At 44.8% G+C, this 22,848-nt stretch overlaps 1 protein-coding gene across 3 annotated transcripts in view; it reads left to right on the forward strand.

Moving 5' to 3' along the window:
- The window catches only part of RABGGTA (Rab geranylgeranyltransferase subunit alpha), a 38,765-nt gene that overhangs the window by 14,283 nt on the left and 1,634 nt on the right, over positions 1-22,848 (forward strand). For all 3 annotated transcript variants that reach the window (XM_058181160.1, XM_058181159.1, XM_058181161.1), the window contains 8 exons: positions 1,205-1,287; positions 1,388-1,489; positions 6,082-6,187; positions 6,308-6,359; positions 11,095-11,183; positions 12,016-12,104; positions 17,888-18,004; positions 22,430-22,543. In XM_058181160.1, coding sequence (XP_058037143.1) covers positions 1,205-1,287; positions 1,388-1,489; positions 6,082-6,187; positions 6,308-6,359; positions 11,095-11,183; positions 12,016-12,104; positions 17,888-18,004; positions 22,430-22,543 — 752 coding nt within the window. The remainder of the gene's footprint in view (positions 1-1,204; positions 1,288-1,387; positions 1,490-6,081; positions 6,188-6,307; positions 6,360-11,094; positions 11,184-12,015; positions 12,105-17,887; positions 18,005-22,429; positions 22,544-22,848) is intronic.

Below are 22,848 nucleotides of genomic sequence, written 5' to 3' on the forward strand. Positions count from 1 at the left end.
CTTCTTCTTCTTCTTCTTCTTCTTCTTCTTCTTCTTCTTCTTCTTCTTCTTCTTCTTCTTCTTCTTCTTCTTCTTCTTCTTCTTCTTCCTCCTCCTCCTCCTCCTCCTCCTCCCCCCCCCTTTTAGCACTGATGATATTACCTAGCTGGGTCATGAAACGTCTGCAAGAAAACCACCAACCTCAGATAGCACCAGACTCTTCAGTCTCCTCTTCCTCTTCCTCCTCCTCCTCCCAAACCCCACTCCCTTCTAGCCCTGATAACGTTCCCTAGCTGGATCATAAAATGTCTGCAAGAAACCCACCAAACTCAGAGAGCACTAAGGACCCCACAGTCCTCCTCCTCCTCTTCTTCTTCCTCCTCTTCTTCTTCCTCCTCCTCCTTCTCCCCTTCTAGCACTGATGATGTTCCCTAGCTGGGTCATGAAACGTCTGCAAGAAAACCACCAAGCTCAGAGACCACCAAGGACCCTAGAGTCCTCCTCCCCCGCTCCCCCTCCCCACCCTCCTCTCCGCAAACCCCCCTCCCTTCTAGTGCTGATGATGTTACCTAGTTGGGTCATGAAACGTCCGGAGGGAAACAGCCAAGGTCAGAAGCCACCAAGGACCCCACAGTCTCCTCCCCCTTCCCCTCTCCCTCCGCCTCCCTCATCATACCGGAAAGCTCATGGAGATTCTCAGTCATCCAGGTTTATTTTGAAAAGGTGCTTTTTCAAACTAAACCTCCCAAGTGGCTTCGAGAGTTCTCAAGAGGGAGTACTAACGACCAGATGACTGCAACGGAATCGGAATCCTTCCCTCCTCCGCCATTCAGCCAGAATTGAAGAAGCTTCTTGGATGAGAAGCGAAATGTCTTTAAGGGGGAAAAAAAAACAACAAGTCCAGTTCCCTCTTGAAAAAGCAGTTTTGGGAAACCCGTTCCCTTTTAAGCACTTTTGGACGTTCCCCAGTCGGGTCACGAAACGTGTGCAATTAAATCCCCCGCGGTTCACCCCTGTCCTGCAAATATTCTGTTTTATTGACATTCTCCTGAATTAGAGACCTTTGCAGGCCTGGGGAAACCTCAACTTTCAGAATTCCGCCCCAGCTAAAAATTCCGGGAGATAAAACTCTTTTTTCCGCTCCCGGTACGGGAGGCATTGAACAAAGCCCATCTTCCACTCCCTGTCCGGATGCCTTTTGTTTCCCACTCCGTCCTTTCTTTAGGTGATCCGGAGCCAACCATTCGCTGCGTCTACGTCAACAGGGAAAACACCTCCCTGGCCGTGGCCTTCTCTCATCCTGTGGCGGTGAGTTCCAGAGGCTCCCGAGGGGAAAAAAAAAAGATTTTCAGAAGCCCGCCAGCCGCGGTGACCCGTTTCCTTCTCTCCTTTTTTTTTTTTTTTTTAGGTAGCTCCGGCGTCGCATGACCTGATCGTGTTCGGAGACGAGTCTCCGCTGGTAGTGCGTTGGCGTACACCGGATAGGAAAAATAAACCGGGATATATGTGGGTATCTTTTGTGACTCGGTTGGCCAAGGACGAGCCATTGATGGATTTATTGGGGAGCAGAGAAACAAATGGGGACGTTCTTTAGTTAATGAATGCATAAAGTATCCAGGCTGCCTTTAAAAAAAAATCTATCCAAGTAGGCCTTGAGTTACAACCGGCGGTTGTACTCAAGACGGTTCGGACCGGTTCGGGGGAACCGGTAATGGCCGACCTGTGAGCGGCCCCGCCCACTTGTCTCGGCACTATGCTGTCCTATTTAGCTAGCCGTGCGCACGAGCATGTGCAGAAGGCCACACGGGTTCGCGGAAGGCACGCACCCTCACATTTTCGGTGCCCGGCGAACCGGTGGTAAAATCATGCGAAACCACTTATTTGTTTCGCGACCGTTCGAAGTTACAGCAGCACTGAGAAAAGTGGCTTACGGCCCTTTGTCACACTTAACGACCATTGCAGTGACCCAGGGGTCAAACTGACCCAGGGGGTTCCAATTATTCTCCAAAGCACCAGAAGGCAAGACAAGAAACAACGGTTGGAAAGTAATCTAGGAGAGAAACAATCTGGGATTAAGGAGAAACGTCCGAAGAGTGAGGACGATTAACCAGTGGAACAGCTGGCCACCAGAAGATGTGGATGCTCCCAACACTGGAGGCTTTTAAGGAGAAACTAGACAGCCACTTATCTGAAATAGTATAGGTTCTCCTGCTTGAGCAGGAGGGTGGACTAGAAGACCTCCAAGGTCCCTTCCAGCTCTGTTCTATTTATGGTCATGTGTTCAAATTGAGAGACTTCGCAACGGGCTCACATTTATGACGGCCGTACTTCTGATGAGCCGAGTCGACAGGGAAAGCCGGATTCACTGAACAAGCCGTGTCCCTATCTTAACAACGGCCCTGACTTGCTTAACAACGATAGCAAAGAAGGTCGTAAAAAGAGACAAAGCACATTTTTAACAACTGGTGTCGCTTAGCGATAGGGATTTCGGGCTCGGGTTGCGGTCGTAAGACGAGGACTTGTCGGCCTGTGGGCTTTACACTCAAAGGCTGTTGCAGAATTCCAGGAATTTTTAATTTGCTTATTAGCCCAGAGAGATCAGAGTGGATTTAATTGCTCTCCAGAGACCAGATTAAGAGAGATCTATTTTAGGCAGAGAGACGGAAGGTCAAAACAAGAAAAGAGTTGGGAAAAGATTAAATCAGATTCTTAAGACGGTGTTTATAAACCTGGGTTACTTGATGAGGGATGGACTTCAACTCCCAGAATTCCCCCAGCCAGCATGACTGGCTGGGGGAATTCTGGGAGTTGAAGTCCATCCATTTTAAAATGGCGAAGGTTGGAAAAAACGTCACTTTAGGCGTTTCCTAAAATGGAAAAGAAAGATTCCCACAGAGTCCGTTTAGCAAGATTCCTGCAGAGGAATGTGCAGGATTAAAGGAATTCCAACAATTTTCAAATAATTACTACTTTAGAACCCATATATTGTGTACTTTAGTCTACTTCATGTCTCCAATGAGCACGGCGTAGCCCAGCAAAGAGGCAGCTGTTTTATGTGAATTTTCAAGCTGGCTATTTATACAGGCTAAGCGTATCCCGGCGGTTGTTAAAGTGAATCGTACGGTCATTAAGCGAATCCGGCTTGACTTTGCTTATGGGAAGGTCACCCGTGGCAATCAGATGACCCCGGGGTCCTGCAATCATTGTTGGATGCCAACCATCCACATTTTAATCGTGTGACCGTGATTCGAAGCCTATCTCGGTTCAAACCGGTTCGCCCGAACCGGTAGCGAAAATTGCGAGTGGACCAGCCCAGCCGCCCTGGCCCTATGCGATCCTATTTAGACATGTTTTGAGGCCGGGCGCATGCGCGGAAGGCCCGCACGCGAGCACAGCGCATGTACGGAAGGCAGACACGCGCACGGGGCGAACCAGTAGCAGCATAATGTGAAACTCACTGCCTTTGGGTCATATAAAATACTGAGAATAGAGGAGTTAATTCCAAAAATGATACAAGCAGACAGAGAGATGGAAGAGAGAACAATCATCGCTTAACACGGAACAAACAGAATATTTTTTAAAAAAATTAAAAGAGAATAAAGAGAAAGATCTAAAAAATGATGGGGGAATTGTGGATGGGAGATTCAACAGCAAGAGACAGATGATGTGGCAGAGGAAATATTTAGATTAAATAAACATGATAAAAGGAGTCACAAGATACCAGAGGAGAAGCAGGAAAGTTTCACGAAAAAGTTCATAAGAGCTGAAATTTTAAAAAGGGCAACAGATGGATAGATATAGAATTTATTTTTATTTTATTTATTTATTTTAATCAAATTTTTATACCGCCCAATCTCCCGAAGGACTCAGAATAGAATATAGAATATATTATATTATATATAGAATATAGAATATTTTTTAACATGTTTAACATATTATTTCATTAAGCGATACAGAATATTTTTAAACATTGTGGTTATTTTCTTAAGCGTTAGAAAAAAGAAGTGGAAAATAGAAATTGGGAAGAATAGTATTATGTATCCTGAAACATAATAGAACAAATTATAATTACTCTATATAGCAGGGGTCTCCAACCTTGGTCCCTTTAAGACTTGTGGACTTCAACTCCCAGAGTCCCTCAGCCGCTGGCTGAGGAATTCTGGGAGTTAAAGTCCACAAGTCTTAAAGGGACCAAGGTTGGAGACCCCTGCTATATACACACAAATGTTAGAAGTTGAAAAATTACAATTAAGTATACTTAAATGGTCATATTATTATCAGAATTGTATGCAAAGTATATCGGCCCCGATAAATACACTGTTCACCAAGCACTTACGGGTGTTAAAGGAAAAAAATCATAAATAAAATTATAAAAAAATAATTTTATTTTATTTTTTAATTTATATCCCGCCCTTCTCCGAAGACTCGGCAGCTTACACTATGTTAAGCAATAGTCTTCATCCATTTGTATATATTATATACAAAGTCAACTTTTATTGCCCCCAACAATCTGGGTCCTCATTTTACCTACCTTATAAAGGATGGAAGGCTGAGTCAACCTTGGGCCTGGTGGGACTTGAACTTGCAGTAATTGCAAGCAACTGTGTTAATAACAGACAGACTTAGTCTGTTGAGCCACCAGCCACAATACTGAAAATAAAAAACAGGATTAGAAATTATATAAAAAGTTTTTTTAAAAAACAAAATATAATATGGCCACATATTTAGATACCTTTGTAAAGGTAAAGGGGAAAAATGCAATTTGAAAAACTTGGTTTTAGTATTGTTGTTTTTTTTAAAAAAAAACTCTGAACATGCTCAGAAATCCCTTAAGAGCAGCTTCATTTGAAAATGAATCTTCTCATTGTGTACAGGAATACATCTGCTGCTTCTCTGTGACATAAAATACCCGATTTCCCGAACAATAAAACCTGACTGGAAAATTAAACCCTAGCATGATTTTTCCAGGATGTTCATAATATAAGCCCTACCCCCAAAATAAGCCCCAGTTAAGATTGTCAGCCAGATGGATGCATTTAGTACCGTATTTCCCCGAAAATAAGAGCTAATCAGAAAATAAGCCCTGATGTGTCTTTTGGAGCAAAAATTAATATAAGATCAGGTCTCTTATTTTGGGGAAAACACGGTATATGTGGATATATGCATAATTCTATATTTATCTTTATTTATTTATCCCGTTATATTATGTAGTGTATGTTGGAGGTAGTGACCCTTTGAGAGCCGTATGCAATTAAATCTCACTTTAATGTAGGCCGATTAGCGTACATTCAAAGTGACGATAAAATTATTATTATTGTATTTTTCTGGGGATTCAGAAACCAGTTCAAGAATACCGATGACGATTTTAGCAGAAATAGGAGGGCTGCGAATTCGAGGAGGGGGGCGACCGTAACGCTCGACTTAACGACCACCGTTGTGCCCGAAACGTCCGTCGCTAAGCAGGACAGTGGTTAAGGGAGGTTTGTTCCCATTTTACGACTTTAAGTTAGAAATTGGGTTTTTCAGTGAATTTGGTTTGCCCCTTGACTTTCCTCGTCGGAAGGTCGTAAAAGGGGGATCGCGTCACACCCTCGTCGTAAAGACGAGTCATTTACCAAGGGTCTGAATTCGGCTTCCCGTGACCCTGGGGATGCCACAACGGTCGTAAGCGTGGGGCGGGGGGGAAAAAACAGCCAATAAGTCACTTGGTTCTATCTGCCGTTGGGACTTCACCCGGTCACTAAATGAACCGTGAGCTAAAAACATATTTATTCATTCAAGCAGGACTGGCATAAATAGTTGATTTTAAATTGGGGTTTTAGTAATATTTTAAATTTTTAAATTATCGGCCGTTTAGTAATAGTTCATTTTAAATTCTTTTAATTGTATATATTCTGTATTTTATTTTGGCTGTACACCGCCCTGAGTCCTTCGGGAGAAGGGCGGTATAAAAATTTAATAAAATAAATAAGTAAATAAAAAAAACCGACGTAAGTCCAGAACTGCCTGAATACGAAACAGGAAGCCGGGCAACTGCTTTTGCCATTTTCCAGAATTCTGGGTTTTTTTTGGTTTTTTCCTTAAATCCGGCCACTTCCCCAGCTTTGTGACCTGCCAACCTCTGCCCTCAACGACCACTGGCCTCAACACACCTTTCGTGTCCTCTGGGCTGAGGGACACGTACAGAAGGAATGTGTCCTCTTCAAAGGTGATGTGACCCCCACCCCTGTTTCTCTACCCACCCACCCCCATTTTCCAGCGTCCGCAGCCGGACCCCTGACCTCTCCCCCTCCCCACTCTCTCTCTCTCTCTTTCCCACCCCTCCCAGGCCACAAGGACTGCTGGAACCAGGATTCGGTGACGGAGGAACAGGTGTTCAGGTAAGGGAGCTGGCCAAAATTTCGGGATGGGGTCTTGGGCCGGGTTCACACAACACGCTAAAGGGAGGGAGAAGAGACTTGAGGGTGCTGGGGGTCTCGGCAAAAGATGCAGGTCAGGTGGAGCATCAAGGAAGGGAGGCCAACGGTGGACACAAGGAAAATGGTTAGCCGGTTGGCGTCTTGGTGGATGTGGGTCCTTTCTCATTTTGCTAATCCATGGGATGAAATGTGTTGGCAAAGCACTTCCAAGAATGCTGGCTAGGGAACTCTGGGAGTTGAAGTCCACCCAGTGCTGACTAATGAATTCTGGGAGATGAAGTCCACTCAATGCTGGCTAGGGAACTCTGGGAATTGACATCCACCCAATGCTGACTAATGAATTCCGGGAATTGAGGTCCACCCAATGCTGACTAGGGAATTCTGGGAATTGAAGTCCACCCAATGCTGGCTAGGGAACTCTGGGAATTGACGTCCACCCAATGCTGGCTAATGAATTCTGGGAATTGAAGTCCACCCAATGCTGGCTAATGAATTCTGGGAATTGAAGTCCACCCAATGCTGGCTAATGAATTCTGGGAATTGAAGTCCACCCAATGCTGGCTAATGAATTCTGGGAATTGAGGTCCACCCAATGCTGACTAGGGAATTCTGGGAATTGAAGTCCACCTAATGCTGGCTAGGGAATTCTGGGAGCTAAAGTCCACCCAATGCTGGCTAATGAATTCTGGGAGTTGAAGTCCACCCCAGTGCTGGCTAATGAATTCTGGGAGTTGAAGTCCACCCAATGCTGGCTAATGAATTCTGGGAGTTGAAGTCCACCCAATGCTGGCTAATGAATTCTGGGAGTTGAAGTCCACCCAATGCTGGCTAGGGAACTCTGGGAGTTGTAGTCCACCCACTTTAAAGTGGCTGCATTTTGAGAAACGGCCGCTTTAGGATACGAATCCTCTCGAGGCCGATTTGACTCCCTAGTTTTACTGAAGGGAGGGAAAGAGGCCTGCTAATCTCTACTTAACACCTCCAAGCTCCTGGGAAAAAGACAGGTAGCTAATCCCCGTGTAACAAGCTTCCGCCACCGCAGCAAATCTTGGCAGAGCAAAGGGAGAAGGCGCAAGAGGCCCGTCCTTCAGGAACGCAACGCAACCACGTTGTGCAACAACCTCCACACCCATCAGTCCATCCTACAGGTCAGGGGTCTCCAACCTTGGTCCCTTTAAGACTTGTGGACTTCAACTCCCAGAGTCCCTCAGCCAGCAAAGCTGGCTGAGGAACTCTGGGAGTTGAAGTCCAAAAGTCTTAAAGGGACCAAGGTTGGAGACCCCTGCTACAGGTAGTCCTCGACTTACGGCCACGATGGAGCCCCGAATTTCTGCTGCTGAGGGAGAGAGAGAGAGAGAGAATTCTTCAAACGAGTTTTGGACCCATGTTCCGACCTTTCCTGCCACCGTCGTGTAAGTGGATCGCTGCAGTTGTTCAGCGAGTCCCGCGGTTGTTAAGTGAACCCGGCTTCCCTTTGCTCGTCGGAAGGTCGCCAAAGGAGATCGTGTGACCCTCCCCACCACCACCCCCGGGACGTTGCGACCGTCGTAAATATGAGTCTGTTACCGATTGCCTGACTTTTGATCCTGTGACCCTGGGGAGGCTGCAACGGTTATAAGTGCGAAAAACGGTCATAAGTCGCATTTTTCAGTGCCGTTGTAACTCGGAATGGTCACTAATCGAACTGTCGGAAGTCAAGGACTACCTGTATATCTCGTATTTCAAGTAAAGCATAAAGTGACCGATGGAGCTCTCCTTCCTCCGTTCTGCTCAGACACACAGCTCCCTGCCAGGTTTTTAAGTAGTAGGAAAGGAGGGAAGGAGAGAGAGAGAGAGAGAAGGAAGGGAAGGGAAGGAAAATGGAAAAGAGGAAAGGAAAGAGCATGGGGAGTGGAAAGAAGGAAGGAAAAAGAAACAGGAAGGAAGGAGGATGGGGAGGGAGGGCAGGAAAGGGGAAAAGGAAGGAAAGGGAAGAAAGAAAGGTAGAAGAGACGAAGGGAGGGAGAAAGGAAGGAGAAAAAAAGGAAGGAAAGCATGGAGAGGGAGGGAAGGGATAAAGGAAGAAAGAAAGGGGAAAAGAGGAAGGAAGGAAGGAAAGGAAAGGCAGGAAGGAAGGAAGGAGCATGGGGAGGGAGGGAGGGAAGGGGGAAAAGGAAAGAAAGAAAGACAGGAAAGAGGAAGAAAGGAAGGCAAGCATGGAGAGGGAGGGAAAGGATAAAGGAAGAAAGGAAGGAGAAAAGAGGAAGGAAGGAGCATGGGAAGAGAGGGAGGGAAAGGGGACAAGGAAGGAAAGAAGAAAGGAAGAAAAAGAAAAAAAAGACAGGAAAGAGGAAGGAAGGAAAGCATGGAGAGGGAGGGAAGGGATAAAGGAAGAAAGGAAGGGGAAAAGAGGAAGGAAGAAAGGAAAGGAAGGAAGGAAGGAGCATGGGGAGGAAGGGAAGGGGGAAAAGGAAAGGAAAAAAAAGACAGGAAAGAGGAAGAAAGGAAGGCAAGCATGGAGAGGGAGGGAAGGGATAAAGGAAGAAAGGAAGGGGAAAAGAAGAAGGAAAGAGCATGGGAAGAGAGGGAGGGAAAGGGAAAAAGGAAGGAAAGAAGGAAGGAAGAAAAGACAGGAAAGAGGAAGGAAGGAAAGCATGGAGAGGGAGGGAAGGGAGAAAGGAAGAAAGGAAGGGGAAAAGAGGAAGGAAGGAGCATGGGGAGGGAAGGAAGGGGAAAAAGGAAGGAAGGAGCATGGGGAGGAGAGCATGGGGAGGGGGGAAGGAAGGATAGAGCAAGGAAAGAAGGAAGGAGCATGGGGAGGGAGGGAAGGAAGGAAGGAAGGGAAAAAATGGCAGGGGAAGAGGAAGGGAAACGATCCCGTCTCCATCCTCGCCCCCTTTCTCCACCCAACCCCCCCCCCTCGCTTCCCTTTCCATCCTTGGGGGTTATCCCGACCGACGGAGCCCAGTCTGGACGGACCAGTGAGCTGGGCCAAAGGGGAAACCGAGTCAGGCCTGGGTGATGGGCCCACCCAGTTTTTTCCGGGCTTCCTTCAGCCGGAGGAAGTGCTGAGCTCTCCTGCCTGACTCAACGGGGAGGAAAGCCCATCCGCCAGGGTCAACCGGTTGTTGATTGGGAGAGGCGCTCACACACCAAGCCTCTTCGGGGCCTGATGTCATGGGTGTGTGTTAGTGTGTGTGTGTGTGTGTGTAAGAAGGGTGGGGTGAGCCAGTTCAAATTGGGGTGTCGTCCCCCCCCCATCCCCAAGCAATGCTGCACTGAAAAAGTGGGGGGGACACAATAGGCAGGAGCATCGTTGCAGGAGCCGAAGGGATGCAGGCTCAGCTCATTGGTCCAAAAATTAAGGGAAGGTGGGGGGTGGGATGTTGTTTCTCCACCTCAACAACACTGAGATGGGTGGACTTCGATTCCCAGAATTCCTCCAGCCAGCCGGAAGGCGGGGGGGCGGGTTTCAAGGCCCAGAATTCCCCACCGGAGCGGGAATTTTAAGCTTTTTTGTTTTGTTTTGTTTTGGTCTTTCTACTGCTTTTCTGCGAATAGCAAGAAGGCCTCGGGTGGGTTTCGGAAGGGGGTTAATCCGGTTTATTATTTATTTTATTTTATTTATTTATTATTTAAATTTTTATACCGCCCTTCTCCCGAAGGACTCGGGGCGGTGTACAGCCAAGATTAAAACAATATACAAATATAATATGAAATATACAAAATTAAAATATCAATTAAAATACATATTCAATAATGGCCAAATTACCCCCCTCCCCCCCCCTTCATCGAATTCGGATCATTCAGCCACTGGGGGAAATGAGGTGGAGGAGAGAGCGGTTCATAATGGCTACCCCTTCCTTCCTTCCTTTTTTTTCCCCTTCTTTCTTTCTTTCCTCTCATTCCCATCTTCTTCCTCCTCCCTCCCTTTGTTTTTCCTCCTCCTTTCCTTTCTTTCCATCCTTCCCTTCCCTTCCTTCCTTCCTTCATCTTTCCTCCTCCTTCCTTCATTTTCCTCCTCCTCCTCCTCCTCCTTCCTTCTTTCCTCCCTCCCTCTTCACCCTTCCCTTCCTCTCTCCCTCCTTCCTTCCTTTCCTTCTCTCCCTTTCCTCCCTCCCTCCCTCCTTTCCTTCCTCTCATTCCCATCTTCTTCCACCTCCCTCCCTTTGTTTTGCCTCCTTTCCTTTCTTTCCATCCTTCCCTTCTCTTCCTTCCTTTCATTCCCATCTCCTCCTCCTTCCTTCATTTTCCTCCTCCTCCTCCTTTCTTCCTTCCTCCTCCTCCTTCTTCCTTCCTCTCATTCCCATCTCTTCCCTCCTTCTTCCTTCGTTTTCCTCCTTCCTCCTCCTCCTTTCTTCCTTCCTCCCTCCCGCCTCCTTCTTCCTTCCTCTCATTCCATCTCCTCCTCCCTTCTTCCCTTCGTTTTTCCTCCTTCCTCCTTCCCTCCTTCCTTCCTTCCATCTTTCCTCCCTCCCTCCCTGGTCCCTTTCCTTCTCTCCCTTTCCTTCCTCCCTCCCTCCTTCCTTCCTTCCTTCCATCTTTCCTCCCTCCCTCCCTAGCTCCTTTCCTTCTCTCCCTTTCCTTCCTCCCTTCCTCCCTTCTATCTTTCCTCCCTTCCTCCTTTCCTTCTCTCCCTTTCCTTCCTCCCTTCCCAGTGGCCAAAGACTTGCTTCCGCTCCCTTCCTGACCTCCTGGCCTCCTTCTCTTGCCCCAGGTGCGAACTCTCCATTGAGAAGTCAACGGTGCTGCAGTCGGAGCTGGAATCGTGCAAGGAGCTGCAGGCCTTGGAACCGGAGAACAAGTGTAGGTTCGGGATCTCCTTCGCTCCCACACAACTCGGGGGGATTCCCAGAAGAGACCTCAGTAGCGGCCTCCAATGTTTTTTCCCCCCTAAGTTACTAGTCCTCAAGGCTGTCCTGACAGTCTGTAGAACCTGTCCAGAGGTTCACAAGAGCTGGCCCCGAGGACCTCCAGTCTTAATAACATCCTTCAGGACTAGCAACTTGAAAGATGCCGGTCGTCCTCGGCTTACGACCGTTCCTTTGGCGACCATTCAGAATTACAGCAGCACTCTTAAAAATGACTCGCAACCGGTCCTCGCACTTACAACCTTCACAAAATCCCCACGGTCTCGCCATTAAAGTTTGAGCGCATTATTTACGACAATTGCAGCGTCCCGGCGGTCACGTGGCCGCCATTCGTGACCTCCCCAGCCAGTTTCCCACAAAGCAAAGTCAGTGGGGGGGGCGGAGAACTGGGTTCATTTAACGACCGCCTGATTCACTTAACGACGCCGGGGATTCACGATGCAAAAAAGGGTCGTAAAGCGAGGCGCGACTCAATTAACCGCCGCCTTCCTTTCCTGAGCAATGGAAATTCTCTTCCCAATGGCCGTCGTAAGTCGAGGACTACCGCTAAACAGAGGATCAAGGGAAACATTCAACAGAAAGGGAATGTTTTACGATTTTTAGCGGGACACCCAACAACCGAATTAGGGCAGCTGGGCAATCCAGAAAAGTATGCGGAATAACGGGAGGTTTCGCGAATGAATTAGCGGCACTGATTTGAGTTGTGAGGCGGGTGTAGCTTGATTAAACCTTAATCCGTCCTTTTTTTTTTTTTTTTTCCTCCTCAGGGTGTCTCCTAACCATCATCCTGCTCATGAGGGCTTTGGACCCCTTGGTTTACGAGCAAGAGACCCTCCGCTACTTTGCCGCCTTGAAGGTCAGCCTGGGAGAGACGCACCAAAAGTCTGGTGTGACTCCCACGTTATTCGGATGCTAATCTCGCGCGTGTAGCATGCAACATTTTTGCTTTAGCGGCTGGGGAATTTGGCCGCTGTCCTCCCAGCCGCGTGGGTTTCCCATATTCTTACCACCGGTTTGCCCCGCGCGAGCCCATGTTCAGTTCCCGCGCGCGCGAGCGCCTTTTTCACGTGCACCCGGCCTTCCGTGCATGAGTTTTGCTCGCTCACGCGCCTTCCACGCATCCCCCCTGGCTTCAAACACGTGGCTAAATAGGACGTCTTTACGCCTGAATGGGGGGACGGCCACCCGCAGTCACCGCTACCGGTTCACCTGATTTAGAAATCAGGGTTCCCGTCATTTGCAAGGTGCAAAGACGTCTCCCTGCCTGCGCAGGGAAGTTAAATACGAAGACGTATTTATTCTTCCGAGCAGGACTGGCATAAAATGGGTTTTTTAATTGGATTTTAAATGGAGTTTTATATTATATTATGTATTTTATATTTTAATTTATAGGCCATATTGAATAAGTTGGTTTTTTTTTCCAGAGCAAATTTTTTTATTTTCCATAATAATTCCCACAATTTGACCAGTGTACAATACAATCACTTATCCAACAATCGATCCTATACTCAAATTGTACTCCATCAGGGCTGCTCGACCGCCACTCCCTCCCTTGATCCTTTCTACCCTTCTCATCCTTCTTCGACTTTCCCCACCATCCTTCTCCTCGCTTTCCTACTTCCCCACCTCTTTCCCACTTCTCACTACCATCCTTTCTAACCCTCTATCTTCTCCTTCTTCTTGTCCTCCTATCCTTTCTTCTCCCTCCCTTCTTTCCTACCTACCCACCTGCCTACCTACTTTCTTCCTCCTTTACTCCTCTTTCCTTACCCTTTCCCTTCGGGAGTGGTTACCGAGCAGTCCCGACTTTACACAATTCCAACTTGTTTAATTCTACCATTATTCCTGTACAATGGCAATCAATCAATTTATAATCTTCCCCTTCCCCCCCACCATTTCCCCCCCCCCGAGACTTCCCAGAACAGAATACAGGGTATTGTAACTAACAAACATAATCTAAAATATAACATAAAACATATTCCATTTCACACCATCACACTATCAATTCCCTTCTTTCTTAAACTCTAATACATAGCAATTCCTAACTTCACTCAAAAACTAATTGATATTTTTTAATCTGATACTTATTTTGAATATAATCAATCCACTTTCTCCATTCCAAAATATATTTTTCTTGTGTACAGTCTTTCAAGTAGGCAGAAATTTTTGCCATTTCTGCTAAATTTGATACTTTACTAATCCATTCTCCAATTGTCTTCTTTCTTCCAATATTGTGCAATTGAATAAGTTTTTTAAATAGTGATTTTATTTTAGTGTATTGTATTGTTTTTTATCTGGCTGTTCACCGCCCTGAGTCCTTCGGGAGAAGGGCGGTATAAAAATTAAATTATTATTATTATTATTATTATTATTATTATTATTATTATTATTATTATTATTATTATTATTATTATTATTATTATTTCTTTGATACGGTTTTTACAAGCAGAAAAAAGCAAACTAGCAAACAGCGTTTTTTTATTGGTAGCTTTTCCTCGCCCCCCCCCCCTTAAGATACCAACCACGTATCAGGGTCAGAGTGAAAAAAGCCACAATAATAAGCCATTCAGTCCCAACTCCATCTCTGTGGGATGCCTTCTCGGGACAACAGCACCCCTGAGCATGTGCAAAGCTATCCTACTTTCTTTAGCCAACCTTTCTTTCTTCGTCTCATTCATACATCCCTCTAGGGAAGTTACAAAAGGTCCCTGGCTGACAAATGAATTTGAGAAAAGATCTTAAGATTATTATTATTATTTTTTTTGCAAGGTTCTGGGACCCCAGTGTTTTCTCTGACAGGTTTAAGAGGGGTGGACTTCAACTCCCAGAATTCCCCAGCCGGCAAGGATTTACCAGAATACAGCATGGATAAAGAACAAACCATCCTCATCAACATTTTTTTTTTTAAATAGGGTAACTTTCTTAATAGCTGGTGGGAATGCGATAAACATAATATATCTTGATTTCAGCAAAGGGAAAGGAAAGAGCCGGCCATGGAATTCCTTGGAGTTGAATTCCACCCATCTTAAATCAAGCTGGCCAGGGAATTCTGGGAGTTGAAGTCTACCTATTTTAAAACACAGTGGCTAGGGAATTCTGGGAGTTGAAGTCCACCCATTTTAAGGCACGGTGGCTGGGGAATTCTGGGAGTTGAAGTCCACCCATCTTAAAAGCATTCTGGCTGAGGAATTCTGGGAGTTGAAGTCCACCTATTTTAAAGCACAGTGGCTAGGGAATTCTGGGAGTTGAAGTCCACCCATCTTAAAAGCATTCTTTTTTTTTTTTAATTCAAAAAGTTTTACAAAAAAATTTTTTTTCCCCTTTCCCCCCCTCCTCCCCCCTCCCTTCGCAACCCCCCTCCCCCCCTGACTTCCCGGAACGAGCACAAGGTATAGTTAAAAATAAAACAAACATATGCTAAAAAATTTTCATCCCAACTTGATTATACCCCTACAATCATCAATTCCTAACTTCCCCCAAAAGCAATCAAAAATAATAATAATACATCATAATCATTCAAAAACAGTCTGATAACTCAGCTCAGAAGAGAAGAAAAATATTTCATTATTTGAAACAATTTAAAAATGATGTTATTTGCTTACAAGAAACGCATATTAAATTATCAGATCAAAAGTACCTAATAAACTCAAAGTTAGGTAAACATTTTGTTGCTTCAGCTTTGGAGAAAAAACATGGCATAGTGGTTTATTTGAGAAAAGATATACCAGCCAAGTTAATAGAGGCAGATATTCACGGAAGATATATTGCTATTGAACTTACAATAGAAACAAAAAGTACTCTCTTGCTTGGTATATATGCACCCAATCAGCAACAAGAAAAATTTTATAGAATGTTATATGATAAGTTGAATCTATGGGATTATAAATCGTGCATTATATTGGGAGATTGGAATGGAGTAATAGATACACGAAAGGACAAGAGAATTTCTTCCAAGAAGATACCTGCACATGCAAAGCTGCCTAAATCCTTTTTTGATATGATAGAAGATTTTGAGTTAAGAGATGTATGGAGACTGCGAATTTGGAGGAAAGAGACTATACTTTTTCTCTGATAGGCATCAATCCTTCTCACGTATTGATTTTATTTTAATTTCTAATGATTTGCTTTTTAGGGTGAAGAAAACTAAGATATTTCCAAGATGTTTGTCTGATCATAGTCCTGTTTGGATGGAATTGCAATATGGAAAAGAGGGTAGAAGAACTTGGAGATTAAATGAAAATTTGTTTAGATATCAGGATAATGTAAATCAATGTAAAAAGCAGATGAAAGAATTTTTTGATTATAATTTGAATAATGAAACATCGATAGAAATGGTTTGGGACTCAGTAAAGCTTTTATGAGAGGTGTATTAATATATCTTAATAATAGACAGAGAAATAAGCAACAAAGACAGCGTAGGTATTTAGAAGAGGAAATTTATAAGAAACAACAATTATTAATACATAATCCACATGATCAAAAACTTAAAGATGCAATAAAGTTACTACAGAATCAATTTAATATGATAATGGCTGATCAGGTGGCAACAAATATACAATATGCCAAACATAATACTTTTGTAACGCAAATAGACCTGGTAGGTGGTTAGCATACACTTTAAGGAAAAGACAAAACAACGTACTATAGAAAAAATAGAATATAAAGGTAAAGAGAGATATCAACAGGATAAAATTAAAAAAGCTTTTTTAGAATATTATACAAATTTATATCTTAAAGATAATATATTGAATAGGGATATTGATAATTATTTGAAGGAATATAAGGTTAAAAATTTAACTTTAGAACAAACGGATGAACTGAATCGGCCTATAACCTCGGAAGAAATTATTTTGGTAATTAAACAATTAAAAATGGGGAAAACTCCTGGTACGGATGGGCTCACAGTTAGTTATTATAGGAATTTACAGGATGAGATGTTAGGTCCACTTAAGGAATTATTTAATCAGATACAACTAGGAGGGGGAATTCCCCCCTCATGGAGAACCTCTTTTATTTCATTGATACCAAAAGAGGAACAGGATTGTTCTAAACCTGGGAATTATAGGCCAATCTCACTTTTAAATAATGATTATAAGATTTTTGTTAAAATAATAGCTAATAGATTAATGTTGATTCTCCATCTTAAAAGCATTCTGGCTGAGGAATTCTGGGAGTTGAAGTCCACCTATTTTAAAGCACAGTGGCTGGGGAATTCTGGGAGTTGAAGTCCACCCATCTTAAAAGCATTCTGGCTGAGGAATTCTGGGAATTGAAGTCCACCCATCTTAAAAGTATGCTGGCTGAGGAATTAGGGAATTGAAGTCACCTATTTTAAAACACAGTGGCTAGGGAATTCTGGGAGTTGAAGTCCCCCCCCATCTTAAACGCATACTGACTGAGAAATTCTGGGAGTTGGTCCACCTATTTTAAAACACAGTGGCTAGGGAATTCTGGGAGTTGAAGTCCACCCATCTTAAAAGCATTCTGGCTGAGGAATTCTGGGAGTTGAAGTCCACCTATTTTAAAGCACAGTGGGTAGGGAATTCTGGGAGTTGAAGTCCACCTTAAAAGCATGCTGGCTGAGGAATTCTGAGAATTGAAGTCCACCCATCTTAAATCAAGCTGGCTGGGGAATTCTGGGAGTTGAAGTCCACCCCATCTTAAAAGCATGCTGGCTGAGGAATTCTGGGAATTGAAGTCACCTGTTTTAAACCACAGTGGCTAGGGAATTCTGGGATTAAAAGTCCACCCGTCTTAAAAGCATGAAGTCCACCCATTTTAAGGCACAGTGGCTGAAGAATTCTGGGAGTTGAAGTCCACCTATTTTAAAGCACAGTGGCTGAGGAATTCTGGGAATTGAAGTCCACCTATTTTAAAAGCATACTGGCTGAAGAATTCTGGGAATTGAAGTCACCTATTTTAAACCACAGTGGCTAGGGAATTCTGGGAGTTGAAGTCCACCCATCTTAAAAGCATACTGGCTGGGGAATTCTGGGAATTGAAGTCCACCCATCTTAAATCAAGCTGGCTGGGGAATTCTGGGAGTTGAAATCCACCCATCTTAAAAGCATGCTGGCTGAGGAATTCTGGGAGTTGAAGTCCACCCATCTTAAAAGCATACTGGCTGAGGAATTCTGGGAATTGAAGTCACCTATTTTAAACCACAGTGGCTAGGGAATTCTGGGAGTTGAAGTCCACCCATCTTAAAAGCATGCTGGCTGAGAAATTCTGGGAGTTGAAGTCCACCTATTTTAAACCACAGTGGCTAGGGAATTCTGGGAGTTGAAGTCCACCCATCTTAAAAGCATACTGGCTGGGGAATTCTGGGAGTTGAAGTCACCTATTTTAAACCACAGTGGCTAGGGAATTCTGCGATTAAAAGTCCACCCATCTTAAAAGCATGAAGTCCACCCATTTTAAAGCACAGTGGCTAGGGAATTCTGGGAGTTGAAATCCACCTATCCTACAAGCTTACTGGCTGGGGAATTCTGGGAGTTGAAGCCCACCCCCCTTAAAAGTTGCCAAGGATGACAAACCCTGCTGTATCTTTACACTAAAACGATCCACCTGGATACGTTCATGTGTCGACCTTGCCAACGATGCTCTCATATGCTCACCTCTGGCTTTTTCCTTCAACAGGCCGCAGACCCCATGCGCTCCTCGTACCTCAACGACCTCCGGAGCAAGTTTCTGATTGAGAACAGCGTCCTCAAGATGGAGTACGCCGATTCCCGCGTGGTAGACCTGTCCCAAAAGGTACTTGGCCAGCAATGAGGGGGATGGAGGGTCCCTGCAGGTGGGCAGATCTAAGAACCAGGTGACATGCCAGCGAGCATCCTCGGAGAACGGCGAGGAATCCGACCGCCTGGTTAATTCTTGGGGTACCAAAAAACAGAAGGGGGGCATCTCTTCGAAGTTTGTAAAGAGCCAACCAGATGTCGAGGCGGGATACGGAATTTTTGTGCACCTATCCAGCCGTTCCCAAGGACCTGAGATAGACAGGTGTGTTTGTTTGATGGGGTTAAAATGTCTCGTCGTAGAATGTTAGCCCTTCCACGTCAGGCTGCCTTCCGCAATTGACCGATGGGGATTTTTTCAATGGCAACGGTGCTCCAGATACAAGTGTTCCTCAATTCGAACGGCCGCAGCTGTCCCAAAATGTAACGTTGCTAAGCAAGACGGTTGTTAAGCGGGTTTTGTCCCGTTTTACGACCTCTCTTGTTAACCGAACCGCTGCGGTTGTGGGTTAATCACAAGATTGTTCAGCGGGTCCGCCTCCTCCGTCGACGTTGCTTGTCAGAAGGCTGCCAAAGTTGATCACGCGACTCCGGGACTACGGCAAGCCGCCATCAATACACGCCAGTTCTCAGGCGTTTTGACTTTGGATCGCGTGACTCAAGGAGTCACAGGATCGAATCTCCTTCATTCCATTCCAAACTTCCTAACAGGGAGGACAGTTAACCTGTGGAACAGTTCGCCACCAGAAGTTGCCGGTGCTTCATCATTGGAGGTTTTTCCTGAAGAGACCGGACAGCCATTTTTTTTTTCTGAAATGGGATAGGATCTCCTGCTTGAGCAAGGGGCTGGACTAGAGGACCTCGAAGGTCCCTTCCAGCTTTATTCCCTAGTTCTGATTCTGACTTTGGGAACGGTCGTTTTCCACGCAACGGCCGTCAGTGTGAACAACGGCCGGAAGTCCTTTCTTTTCAGTGCCGCTGTAATTTCAAAAACCGTCGCTAAGCCAGTGGTCGTAAGTCAAGGACCTATCTGTATTCCTCACTTTTCTGCAGACAGTACGCACCCAGAGGGAGACGGAGAGACAGACAGGTGTCAAACTCCAGGACCCCTGTTTACAAAAATTGAGCTACAGACGTCACCCAGCGTGGCAGCCTCTTCCTCTTTTTCGTCGCTGCCAAGGAAATTGGGTCATGATCTAAAATAAGGGACGAGGTGGGCCAACTTCACCGCTTGAGGGATGTTGGGAAATACCCAGCCGGAAACAACCACCCATTTTTCTCCCTCGCGGGGAACCAGACTTAAGTTTCTGCGGGGTGGAAAGTCAATTTTTGGACCGTTTTTCGTGGCAAAAAAAAAATCTCGTAATTGTGGAAGGAGAAACCGAAGGCTTCGGGAGGCCTCATCCTGCGAATTGCGGTTTGATTTCCCGATGTTTTTGTGTAAAGTTAGATCAACAGAGGTTTGTAAAGTCAGATTAACGAGAGATGGAAGGGACCTTATAGGTCATCTAGTCCAACCCCCATCTCCTGCCCAAGCAGGAGATCCTACAACAAGGGGTGGGATTCAAATAATTTAACAACCGGTTCTCTGCCCTGATGACCGGCTGGGTGGGCGTGACGGGGAGCACTCGGCCTCCTGCACCCCCCTGGGAGCAAAAACAGGCTGCGGGTGGGGGGACACACCGCTGCCCCCCCATATCCCATTTTGGGCCTAGTAGGCCCCCCCTGCAGCCTCCTGGGAGTGAAAACAGGCGGGGGGGATTGGGGGCGCCGCAAACACACACACACACACACTGCTCCGTTTTGGGCCTAGGAGGCCTCCCTGCATTTACCTGGGAGCCAAACTACGGTGCATGGCGACTCCGGGAAGGGGCAGGGCCAGTCAGCAATTGAACTACCGGTTTGGCCAAACCGGCTGAATCCCACCACTGCCTAGACCCTTTTCTGACATTTCTACACCATTTTTCTCCCAATTTAAAACAGTCACTGGTGCTGAGTGCAAACCTCACGTCGGTTGCAATCCCAGAAACCTCAGCCCTCGTGCCATACAGGTAGTCCTCGACATACGACCGCGACAGAGCCCAATATTTCAACGCTAAGCGAGGCAGTTGTGAAGCGAATTCTGCCTCCTTCCACGAGTAGCACGGTTGTTAAGCAAATCCGGCATCCCCCATTAACTTTGTCACGACGGTCGCAAAAGGGAATCGCCACACACACTCACACACACACACACACACACACACACACACACACACACACACACACACTGCCTGGGACACTGCGAACGTCATAAATATGAACCGAGCATCTGAAATTTTGATCCCGGGAACCTGGGGGACGCTATAAGGTGGCAACTGTGGAAAATGGTCGTGTGTCACATTTTTTTCGGTGCTGCGATGGCTTTGAGCGGTCGTTAAACAGACTGCTGTAAGTCGAGGACTACCTGTATTCAAAAGTGAAGGAGGATTGGAAAAAGAATTCGATTGCATCTGAGATTAAAAAACGTGAACTATGAAAAATGTGACATATTGGTATTAAAAATATTGAAAAGCAAAAAAACTCTGGGCAAATATTAAAAAACGGCGAGAAAAAATAACAGAACAACCAGCTGAAAGCAAACTGGAAACATTTTTTATTAGGAATCTTTACAAGAACATACACCAAAGAAATAAAATACCTGATTTTACACATTATAACAGCTGCACGAATAACATACGCAGAAAATTGGAAACAGGACAAGAGACCAACAGGTGAAGAAGCGATAGGGAAAGTTTTAGAGTGGGCTGAAATGGACAAGTTAACAAAAGAAATTACAGAGAAAGAAGAGACAGATGATTATATAATCTGGAATAAATGGTATGAATAGCTTGAGACTAGAAATAAAGGAAAAAAATAAAAGGGGAGAAATTAGAAATGTACAGAATGTATTAAAAATGTGCAATATGTAAATAATCAATATATAAGAATCTAGAAAAGTAAAGCTATTCGTATGAGATAATTGAATATAAATAAAGAGAAGGGGATAAGAAAGAAAATAAAATAACAAGTGTGATATTGGGGGGAAAGGTATAAAAGCGAAAGAAGACCACTCAGAAACGCTGTTTGGAAAATAGGAAATATTTGTTTGTTATATGTTGTGCGTTTGTCAGATTGTGTATCCCAAAAAAAAAAATTAATGAAAATATTTATAAAAATATGCAAAAAACTGAAAAGAAGCCACGATTGGCAGGAGAGTCAGTTTACCTGCCTATCGAGTCAGGCAGGATTCAGCGGTTTATTTTTTTTTTTCTTTTTTTTTAATTCAAAAAGTTTTACAGAAAATTTTTTTCCCCTTTCCCCTCCCCCCTCCCTCCACAATCCCCCCCCCCCCGACTTCCCGGAACTAGCACAAGGTATAGTTAAAAATAAAACAAACTAAAAATTTTTCGTCCCAACTTAATTATACCCCTACAATCATCAATTCCTAACTTCCCCCGAAAACAATCAAAAATAATACATCATAATCATTCAAAGGCAGTCTGATAACTCTTAGTCTGATATCTACTTTGAATATAGTCAATCCATTTTTCCATTCCTTTAAGTATCTTTCTTGCGTATTGTCTTTCAAAAAGGCTGATATCTTCAACATCTCAGCCAAATTGGCAACTTTCAATATCCATTCTTCTATTGTAGGTACTTCTTTTTTCTTCCAGTACTGTCCTATTAGTAATCTTGCTGCTGTTATTAGATTTAAAATCAATTTAGTCTCAATTACTGTACAGTCCGTAATAATTCCCAACAGAAAAAATTGCGGCAGGAACTTTTATCTTCTTTTTCAAAACATTTTGTAAAATCCACCAATTTTTTATCCAAAAGCCCTTTATATCCTTACAAGTCCACCAAATATGAAAAAATGTAGCGTCATCACAATTACATCTCCAACATTTTGCTTGCATATCTGGATACATACACGATAATTTCTTAGGATCTAAATGCCGTCTATGAAACGTTTTATAAAAATTTTCCCTCAGATTCTGTGCCTGCGTAAATTTAACATTTCTAACCCAAATTTTTTCCCAAGCTTCCAATAATATTGGCTCCTGAAAATTTTGTGCCCACTTGTATCATACAGAGGATTCAGCGGTTTAAATAACAGGGCTGGGAAGTGGCTCACCAGGCTAATGCAGCCTGTTATAAACACACAGCTGCCTGCAATTACTGCAGGCTCGAGTCCCACCAGGCCCAAGGTTGACTCAGCCTTCCATCCTTTATAAGGTAGGTAAAATGAGGACCCAGATTGTTGGGGGGGCAATAAGTTGACTTTGTATATAAATATACAAATAGGATGAGACTATTGCCTTACACAATGTAAGCCGCCCTGAGTCTTCGGAGAAGGGCGGAATATAAATTCAAATTAAAAAAAAACAGTAAGAAATTCTGATTTTATTTGCTTTCCTTTCCTTAGGGCCTGACCAACCTGTGCCACCTGGAACACCTGTTGCTGGTCACCCACCTGAATCTCTCCGATAACCTTCTCTCGGCCTTCCCCCCCACAATGGCCATGATGCGTTGCCTCGAGGTGAGACTACTACTCCCCCCCCCCCGCCGCCTCACTCCCCTCACCCTCTTTCGGAGCTCGGCTTCTCCAACCTGGTGGCCCCTGGAACCCTGAAACCATCAGCCACAGCTTTGCTTTCTGAGCTGAGCACAGGTTCTCCTCGAGTTAAAAGCGTTCAGTTTGGGCAGGGGTTTCAAACACAAAGCCCACGGGCCGAATCCAGCCCACGATGTGGCCAGATTCGGCCCGTGATAACAGCAGGATACGGTCTGCGATATGACCGGATTCTGGGCCATCCGGGAAAATGTAAGGATGTCGGCTCATGT

This window comes from Ahaetulla prasina, chromosome 4 (genome assembly GCF_028640845.1).
Source record: "Ahaetulla prasina isolate Xishuangbanna chromosome 4, ASM2864084v1, whole genome shotgun sequence".
NCBI lineage: Eukaryota > Metazoa > Chordata > Lepidosauria > Squamata > Colubridae > Ahaetulla > Ahaetulla prasina.